This window comes from Siphateles boraxobius, unplaced genomic scaffold (genome assembly GCF_051911475.1).
Source record: "Siphateles boraxobius isolate OS27281-9 unplaced genomic scaffold, OSU_SipBor_1 74, whole genome shotgun sequence".
Lineage (NCBI taxonomy): Eukaryota > Metazoa > Chordata > Actinopteri > Cypriniformes > Leuciscidae > Siphateles > Siphateles boraxobius.
In genome coordinates, this window is record NW_027509202.1 from 498,924 (window position 1) to 508,443 (window position 9,520).

General features: G+C 46.5%; 1 protein-coding gene across 3 annotated transcripts in view; it reads right to left on the minus strand.

Annotated features, from left to right (window-relative positions):
* gramd2b (GRAM domain containing 2B) overlaps positions 1–9,279 on the minus strand; it is a 52,515-nt gene extending 43,236 nt beyond the window's left edge. Inside the window, exons 1-2 of one of the 3 annotated variants that reach the window (XR_013197392.1) lie at positions 9,048–9,279; positions 31–146 (exon numbers count right to left, since the gene is read on the minus strand). Coding sequence is in view for 2 of the 3 variants with exons in the window: in XM_077217546.1 (XP_077073661.1) it covers positions 31–146; positions 9,048–9,149 (218 nt within the window). In the remaining variant the exon portion in view is untranslated. Of the gene's footprint in view, positions 1–30; positions 151–9,047 lie in introns of all 3 variants that reach the window. The other 2 variants (XM_077217546.1, XM_077217547.1) reach the window with 2 other exon arrangements.
* Between the last annotated feature and the right edge of the window lie 241 nt (positions 9,280–9,520).

A 9,520-nucleotide genomic window follows, 5' to 3' on the forward strand; every position in this document is an offset into this window, starting at 1 on the left:
CTGGAAAACAACAAGAAGAACATCTCTAACCGAACAAGGGTTGTTTTTCTTCTTCTTGCAGAGACATCAGCTTCAGCGTCCAGCGAGATGAAAGCGTCAGGCCTCGTCATTTTGTTTCCTTCCTCCTCGTCTCCGTTTTCAGCATACTGACTGTGAAAACATATACATACAAAAACACAAATGCATCCAGTCAAACATCAGTTTGCGGCAGGTGAAGTAAATAAATACCAGCACATCACAACTGACAAACATCTCATGTTACCTTAAACAGTTCAGCCTACAGAGATCCTCTGATGAGCTTTAAACATCTTCTAGAAAAATCTCATTAAAGCACTTGTATCCATTTCTTGAGTTAATTTAGCCAGAATGTTTTACTAGAGAAATACCTGCTCTAGCCGTGTCCACTGCATGTACGTCACGTCTTATTTAACCTGACCCGTCTCTTCTCGTTACAATAGAGCATTCATGCTGTGGTTTAGTGTTACTGAAATAAGAGTCTTTCAGCAAAACTCAGTCTCATGGAGTAAAGCTCAGTTCTTGCTTCTGAATGATGAAGATGTTTCATTCAGGAACATTAAGAGCAGCTCTTCACTCATAAAATAAAGCTTCCAAAGAGTGTTTTTCAAAGTGATGCCAGCGATTTTTTTTTTGTGTGCAATTTTTTAACCTTTCAGGGATATGTTTTTAAAAGAATATTTTTTTCTTAGAGTGAAGAACATTTTAATAATCTAAAGCCGAGGTTTTCAAACTGGGGTGCTGTACGGGAAAAAGCAGTGTAAAAAAAATAATAATTAAAACGATACTCGGTTACTTACGTAACCTCGGTTCTCTCTAGAGAGGGAACGAGTATTGCGTGAGTTTAGCTTACGCTACGGGAAAGATTCATCTTCTCGAGATATTGAAGCCAAAAAATTGTCAACGCAGTGCAGCAGCTAGCAGACCTAGAGCAGGCCATCTCACATGCTCACTGGCTGCCCTGCGGGCAACTGCTGCAGCCTACCAGTGAGCCCGGTGTGACGTCACGCCCAATGAAGGGCGCCCGCGCCTTCATAGCGTCACAGCCCGCCACTATGGGCGTGGCTTAGCGTGTAAAAGTAGGGGCTGTAGGCCGACTTCCCTGGTTTTTCGTCGACTGAAGCGAAGTCACTCGTGGCGCGAGCACGGCCGGTTACGCAATACTCGTTCCCTCTCTAGAGAGAACCGAGGTTACGTTAGTAACCGAGTATCGTTCTCTTACGAGAGGTTCTCTCGTATTGCGTAAGTTTAGCTTACGCTACGGGAACACTTTGTCAACGCCGTGCGCGCCAAGCATCCACCATGAGACCCCAAACTTTCATGGGAACCCCATAAGTGGAAACAATAAGGTGGCCAGCCACGCGGGCCATCACTTGTACATAAGCACACATAGGGATTACAGAGCAGCGTGCCGGTCTGTATAGGCACATGGCACATACCCTACTTGTGCAGCTCAACCAGGAGAGCTGAGTCACGTGAGAGTGATCTGAGCAGAATACACCTCTCCTTCAAACTGACAAAAGTTTAGCCTGCAAGGCAGGAACTTCTAGGTTATAAAACCGGACAAAGGTAGACGGAGAGCTCCAGCCCGCCGCTACACATATGTCATGGATAGAAATCCCACTGGACCACGCCCGCGACGAGGCCACGCCTCTCGTGGAATGAGCCCTGATGCCCAGAGGGCAGGCAAAAGGTTGCAGACCTTTTGACGCGTAAGCAGCTGCTATAGCGTCCACTATCCATCTGGACAGGCTCTGTTTCGAGGAGGCGAGACCCTTGGTGCGCCCACCAAACGAAACAAAAAGCTGTTCTGAACGCCTGAAGGAGGCGGAGCGCGTAATTTAAAATCTCAGCGCCCTGACAGGGCAGAGGAGATTCACCTCACTTTCACTGTCAGATGCTGGCAGAGCTGACAGCGAAATAACTTGCGCTCTGAATGGAGTGCCCATCACTTTAGGAACATAGCCATGTCTAGGTCTGAGGATGACTTTAGAGTCATTCGGCCCAAACTCAAGACACGACGCGCTGACAGACAGCGCATACAGGCCCCCCACACGTTTTACTGATGACAGTGCAGTCAGAAAGACGGTTTTCAGTGATAGATATTTCAACCCCACGGAGTCTAGTGGTTCAAATGGAAAGGCTTTCAGGGCCTCGAGGACCAATAAAAGATCCCACATAGGAACCGACGGGGGGCGCGGCGGGTTCATCCTTCTAGCTCCTCTAAGGAAGCGGATGACCAACTCATGTCTTCCCAGTGACTGGCCGTGCGTCGATTCTGCGAACGCTGCCACGGCCGCCACGTATACTTTGAGCGTGGATGGGGACCTCCCCTTATCCAACAGCTCTTGTAGGCAGGTGAGCAGATGCGCCATCCCGCATGTCCGTGGGTCCAGACCTCTGTCAGTGCACCATTCGGAGAACACCGACCATTTAGATGCGTAGAGCCTTCTCGTGGAAGGAGCTCTAGACTGCGTGATCGTGTTCATCACTCCTTCTGGCAGGGCAACGAGTACCCGTTGATCGACCATACGTGCAGAGACCAGCGCTCTGGATGGGGATGTCAGATCGCGCCACGAGCCTGAGAGAGGAGATCTGCCCTCACCGGAATCGGCCACGGAGCTGTAAGTGACAGCCGTGCTAGTTCCGGGAACCAAATCTGATTCTCCCAACGCGGGGCTATGAGGAGCACCGAGTGGCACGTTTCCCTGATTCTCTTGATCACCTGTGGTAACAGAGAGACCGGAGGGAAAGCATATAGCGTGAGGCTGGGCCAAACCTGGGCCAGCGCGTCCTCGTCCTTCGAGAAGAACGTCGGGCATTGAGCGTTGTCTTTTGACGCAAATAGGTCGACTTCCGCTCTGCGGAATAGGCGCCACAGCTTCTGGACCGTTTGGGGGTGCAGGGACCATTCCCCTGGGGGAACATTGTCCCTGGACAGTTTGTCTGGGCCGTCGTTCAAATGGCCAGGCACATGCGCCGCCCTCAGCGAACGCAGTGGCATCTGAGACCAAATAAGGAGGCGTTCCGTCAGATTGCAGAGATTTCTGGATCTGACACCAACCTGACGGTTTACATAGGATACCACAGACATGTTGTCCGAGCGGACAAGAACATGTTGGTCCTGTATGAACGGGAGGAAGTGCTTCAGTGCGTTCTCGATCGCTATCATTTCCAGACAGTTAATGTGAAAACACTTCTCTTGGTCTGACCACTAGTCGAAGACCGGTCTGCCCTCGAACAGCGCGCCCCAACCCGAGTTGGACGCGTCTGTCGAAATGACTTTCCGATAAGAGATGGTTCCCAAACAAAAAACAATAAAAAAATGTTGAAAAAAAAAAGAGATGGTTCCCATCATCACTCCCTGCTGGTACCAGTCGGCTACTAACCAGGGCTGCAGAGCCACTATGCAGGTCTGAGTCACTCTGATTTTCTGGCCGCCAGAAACCCAGGCTCGGCAGAACGCGCGAGCATTCAACCAGCGTTGGAGCGGGCGCATGCACAGTAGGCCCAGCTGAAGCACCGCTGCAGCTGATGCCATACAGCCCAACATCCTTTGAAATGTTTTCAAAGGGAGAAAGCTGCCCTTCTGGAAAGATGCGGCTGGGTGGCGAACACGGCGCACGCACTGTGTCAATAAACGAGCCGTCATGGTCACCGAGTCCAGTTCTATTCCTAAAAGGAAATTGACTGGCTGGGCAGTAATGAGCTCTTGGTCCAGTTGACCGTGAGACCCAAGCTTTCCAGGTGACTGAGAAGCACTGTTCTGTGAGATAGCAGTTCTGTCTCTGACTGTGCCAATATCAGCCAATCGTCCAGATAGTTCATTATTCGCAGCCCCTGATTTCTCAGGAGGACGAGCGCCGCGTCCATGCACTTCGTAAATGTACGGGGGTGCTAGGGACAGGCCGAACGGCAGGACGGTGTATTGATATACCTGACCGTCGAAGGCGAATCTCAAAAATTGCCTGTGACGGGGTATTATCTGAATCTGAAAATAGGCATCCTTCAGATCTAGAGAAATAAACCAGTCCCTCGGGCGAACGTGCGCAAGGATTTTCCTGGTCGTAAGCATTTTGAACGGTCTTTTCGCAAGCACTTTGTTCAAATGTCTCAGATCTAGGATAGGTCTGAAGGCTCCGTCCTTCTTGGGTAGGAGAAAATATCGGCTGTAAAAACCTGACTCGCTCAGAGAAGGCGGTACCTTTTCTATAGCCCCTTTGCACAGCAGCTTTGCTATTTCTGCGTGAAGCAGGTGTGCTACTTCCGCATTCACTATCGTCGCGGTCCGGGCTTGAAAGCGCGGGGGACGGCGAATGAATTGAAGTGCCATTTGCGCCGCCATTTGCGGGCTTGTGAAACTGAACCGGAGCCGAAAGCGCGGCGCGCGCGCTCTCGGTTCTGGGCAATGGCTGCTCGCTGAAAGCCAAAACCGGCTGATTTATGTGAGATGTCCCAATCATAAGGGATGGGGAACATTCTTTTTTCACTTTTTGAAGCGCGAGCAGCGCTCTGGGCGGAAAAGCTTCCTGTAAGCGTGAGCGCGTGTGCGCGGGCACGAGACTTACAAGTGTATTTGACGCCCCGATCATAATGGATGGGGAGCGTCTTATTAATGCCCTGCGTTTTGTGATAACACTTAAACGCGCGGGCGGAGCCTGGGGGGAGGTTTGAGTTAGCAAGCGTGAACGCTCTCTGGTGGGCACGAGACTTACATTCATAACTTGCTTCTTTTTTTTTTTTTTATCGTGTAACAGAGCGGGCAGATAGTGGGCACAGACCTGTGGACACATTTCTTACATTCAACACTCGAGCGACTTTTTTGCGCTTAATGAGAGTGTGCTCTGTGAGTGACACGAGATTCGAAGTGCTTCTGTGTAGGGGTGAACACTGGGGCGTGGGCACTTTCACTACACTTAAAACACCGACGGCGTGAGCTGGACCAGACATTATACTCTTTTTGAGATTTCTCTGGGTCGCCCTGAAAACGACGTTTGTGTGCAGGCGAGAGGGTGAACAAACCGGCTCGCTGGCTGCTAAATGAACCACTGCAGTAGCCTGTTTGAAGGGGACTGACAGGGAAATAAACTTTGACGGCGGTCTGGCCACAGCAGGACACACGCGTCTTTTCGGAGGCGATGTGTCTGTTAGTAAGCGTGAGCGCTCGTGAGCGGGCACGTAACTTACATTCTTAACCTGACATGTATGAGGCTGTTCTGGCCGTGTGACAGAGCGGGCAGAAAATAGGCATGAGCACAGAGTTGTGGGCACGTTTCCTAAATCTAGCACTCGAGCGGCATTTGCCAGCTTTATGAGAGTGGGCTCTGCGGGAGACACGGGGGGTATCATGTTGGTGTGTAAGGGTGAACACCGAGATGTGGGCACCTTTTCTACACTCAAGACACCAACGGCGTGAGCCGGATAACCAGACATTATACTCACTTGACATTTCTCTGGGTCGCCGCGAGAACGGCGGATGTGTGCAGGCGAGCGGGTTGCATTACCGGCTCGTTGGCTGCCAAATACACCACTGCAGTAGCCTTATCTAAGGGGACTGACAGGGCGAGACATTTCGATGACGGCGCGCAAGCCCGTCCGGGTCATGCAGAGAGCTCGAGAGGGCTCTGCATGACGCGCGAACGGGGACACGAGGGCGGGGTAGCTCTCTTGTAACGTAAAGAGAGCTAGCCGCGTGCTCGTTGGTCGAGCAGAACTGTATAAAAATTTGTGCTCTTACCACGCATCCAGTACGTCGCGTATGTTGATGCCCGTCCGGGTCATGCAGAGAGCTCGAGAGGGCTCTGCATAACGCGCGAACGGCGAAGCGAGGGCGGGGTAGCTCTCTTGTAACGTAAAGAGAGCTAGCCGCGTGCTCGTTGGTCGAGCAGAACTGGGAACAGTGTTTGTATGAGGGCGCGCGCACAAGTAGTGGGCACGGGACCTACATGTGACACAGATGATGCCCGTCCGGGTCATGCAGAGAGCTCGAGAGGGCTCTGCATGACGCGCGAACGGGGGCACGAGGGCAGGGTAGCTCTCTTGTAACGTAAAGAGAGCTAGCCGCTTGCTCGTTGGTCGAGCAGAACTGGGAACAGTGTTTGTATGAGGGCGTGCGCACAAGTAGTGGGCACGGGACCTACATGTGACACAGATGATGCCCGTCCGGGTCATGCAGAGAGCTCGAGAGGGCTCTGCATGACACGCGAAACGGGGGCGCGAGGGCGGGGAAACTCTCTTGTAACGTAAAGAGAGCTAGCCGCGTGGCGCTGTGGTTAAAGACTTCGATTCGAGCCCACAGGGTCGACATCGGAAGTTCCTCACAGTGCTCCCATCCTCCATCGAGAGGGCGAGGCTGCGTGTTCCTGGCCCAGGCAGAGAGCGCAGATGGTCGGTCTCCAACTCTGAGCGGCTCTGCACGAGCCATAGGAAGTGCGAGACATCTTGAAAAAAACGTCTCGCTGCTCTTTTAAGAAGTGTAGAACACAGAATACAGAGATAAAAGGATATGTCGCCGGATAGTGTAGCTCGCACGGATGGCTGAAGGTGGCGAAGACGGCCGGCTTCCTCAGCACTGTCCTAAGCTGGCTGTTTCGCTTGTTTGACGGCGGCGGTCGCTTCTCTCAGATCCAGCGATGCGAAGAGCTCGCTGAAGAGAGGAAAAATCAGGGAAGTCAGCCTACAGCCCCTACTTTTATACGCTAAGCCACGCCCATTCTGGCGGGCTGTGACGCTATGAAGGCACCCTTCATTGGGCGTGACGTCATGCCGGGCTCACTGGTAGGCTGCAGCAGTTGCCCGCAGGGCAGCCAATGAGCACGCGAGATGGCCTGCTCTAGGTCTGCTAGCTGCTGCACTGGATTGACAATGAATACAAAATTAAGGATAATTTTTTGGCTTCAGTATCTGAGAAGATGAATCTTTCCCGTAGCGTAAGCTAAACTTACGCAATACGAGAGAACCTCTCGTAAGAGAACTAAGAATTAAAATACGAGATATTATAATTAAACAAATAAATTACCAGTCTACCCAAAGTAGTAAATTTACCCTTATTACTTGATAATTCTGATTATGTTCAAAAACGACAAACTTGTACCATAGCTCTCATCTCTGAGAAAACCTCAGACAGAAATATACATTGATCTACTGATGTTTTCAATCTCATCTGAAATGAACAGAATTGGGAGTATCAGATTACAGGTAACATGTAATAATCAGATTACTTTTTGACGTAACGAGTAAGGTAACATATTACAAGTAACATGCATAACTTAATCAGATTACTTTTTGACGTAACAAGTAAAGTAACGTATTACAAGTAACATGCATAATGTAATCAGATTATTTTTTGATGTAACGAGTCAAGTAACGCATTACAAGTAACATGCACAACATAATCAGATTACCTTTTGATGTAGCGGGTAAAGTAACGCATTACAAATTACTTACATTTATCAGATTACTTTTTGATGTAACAAGTAAAGAAATTAATTACAGGTAATGTGCATTACGTACTCAGATTACTTTTTAATGTAACAAGTAATGAATTACAAGTAATGTACATCAGATAATCTGATTAATATTTTGATGTAAGAATAAAGTAATGAATTACAAGACATTACGTAATCAGATTACTTTTTGATGCAACATGTAACGTAACGCATTACAAGTAATGTGCATTACATTATCAGAATACTTTTTTGATGTAAGAGTAAAGTAATGCATTACAAGTAAACTGCATTATGCAATCAGATTACTTTCTGAACAACAATCACAGTATGAATTTCTGAAATATAGCTAGTGATGCAGGATCTCCAATTTAGTGGACAGATGATTAATCAGAATTTCCTCCTAATCTAAAATCAGTAATTGGAAGATTTAACTGTGATTTGATTCCCTAGATGTTACTTGATGTACAATTTTTGTGTTGTTGTTGCTTGCTAGAGTCTCGGATAGAAGGATTGGATTGAAATTCTGAAGCAACTTGGCATTTGTGACTGGTTTGGAGAATAATAATAAAAACTCCACATACAAAGGCTCGCCAATAGGAGGCAGTGTATGATGATGCACGAGTGTCCACTGCCATCAGAACCCATGTATGCACAAGAGAATGCTTTTTGAAATCTACAGTGACCTCTATGCATGAAAGGGTTAACTTATTATAACTTATCATAAATGCTACATTAATGTTATATTAAATATATAAATTAATTAAAATAAATTAATGAATAAATATATGTTATTTATTTTAATAAATATTTAAATAAAAACTAAATAACTACATAAATAAAAACATTTAATGAAAATAAATAAATATAATTAACATAAATATATTTGATAAAATAAATAAATAAAACTTGATTTAAAAAAATAAGAACAAGATAACTAACAAGATAACTAAATAAATACATTTGATTAAAATAAAAAATAAATACATTAATAAAATACATCGAACTAACAACAGTACAGTACAAAATACAATGATGCAATGAAAATTATATCCTATTTAATAGGATTAATTGGGTCTTTATAAATTTAAATGTATAGTTGCCTTTCAAATGTTCGCATGAGGATGATCATATCTTGGATCCGTGGATATAAAAGATTGAAAAGCAGTGATCTAAAGAACCTTTTTCCACTACAAAGAATCTTTTGTGCATTTAAAAGTTTCCAAAGCTCGTCATGGAACCACCGATGCCAGCAAATAAACTTTATGAGTGTCAGTGTGTGTTCAGATACTGAAGGTTTGTTTATAATCTTCAGCATTATTCATGATTCTGTTCAGTTCACCATCATAGTGTTTGCCAATACAGACACAAGACAAAGTCCTTCTGCTCACATAAAGTCAACAAACCCTGTTCTCTGTTCCATAATCCATGACATTTCACAATAATAGCAAATATGAACATTTAAAAATGAATTTGGATGCATAACACACAAAACGACATCATGCATCATTCATGAGCATAATGATCATGCATTTTACATTATTCTGTAAAACACGCTGATTAAAGAGAGAAGATGCCTGATCGTACCGTAGAGACACACACTCGTTCATCTGCTGATGTGGAGGAACGGAGCACATCGGTCGACATGCATCGCTTCTGCTCCTGTCCTGAAGCATCGTGTTTCTCCATCAGGATCTGACTTTCTGCCGGAGGAGCTTCTGACCCACAAACTGCTAACAGTTAATCAGTAATCTACAGTTTTGCTGACTAGTGCAGATCTAAAGCTGAACAAGAACACACAGCGGGTAAAAGATGATCAAATCCTACATGTGGGGGGAAAGGGACTAAACAAATGTAAAAAGTCTAATGGATTATATTTTAATCAATCGTTTGGAAAAGCTATCGGTGTGTTAAATTGGGTTAAAACATATATTAAAGGGAGAGATTTTTATGTTAAACTTGGAGAGCAAGTGTCTGAGAAACATGAAGCACTGGCTTAGTCCTTTATTGATTTTATTGTAGGCTACCTGCTGCACTTGGCATTAATTATTACGAGGATA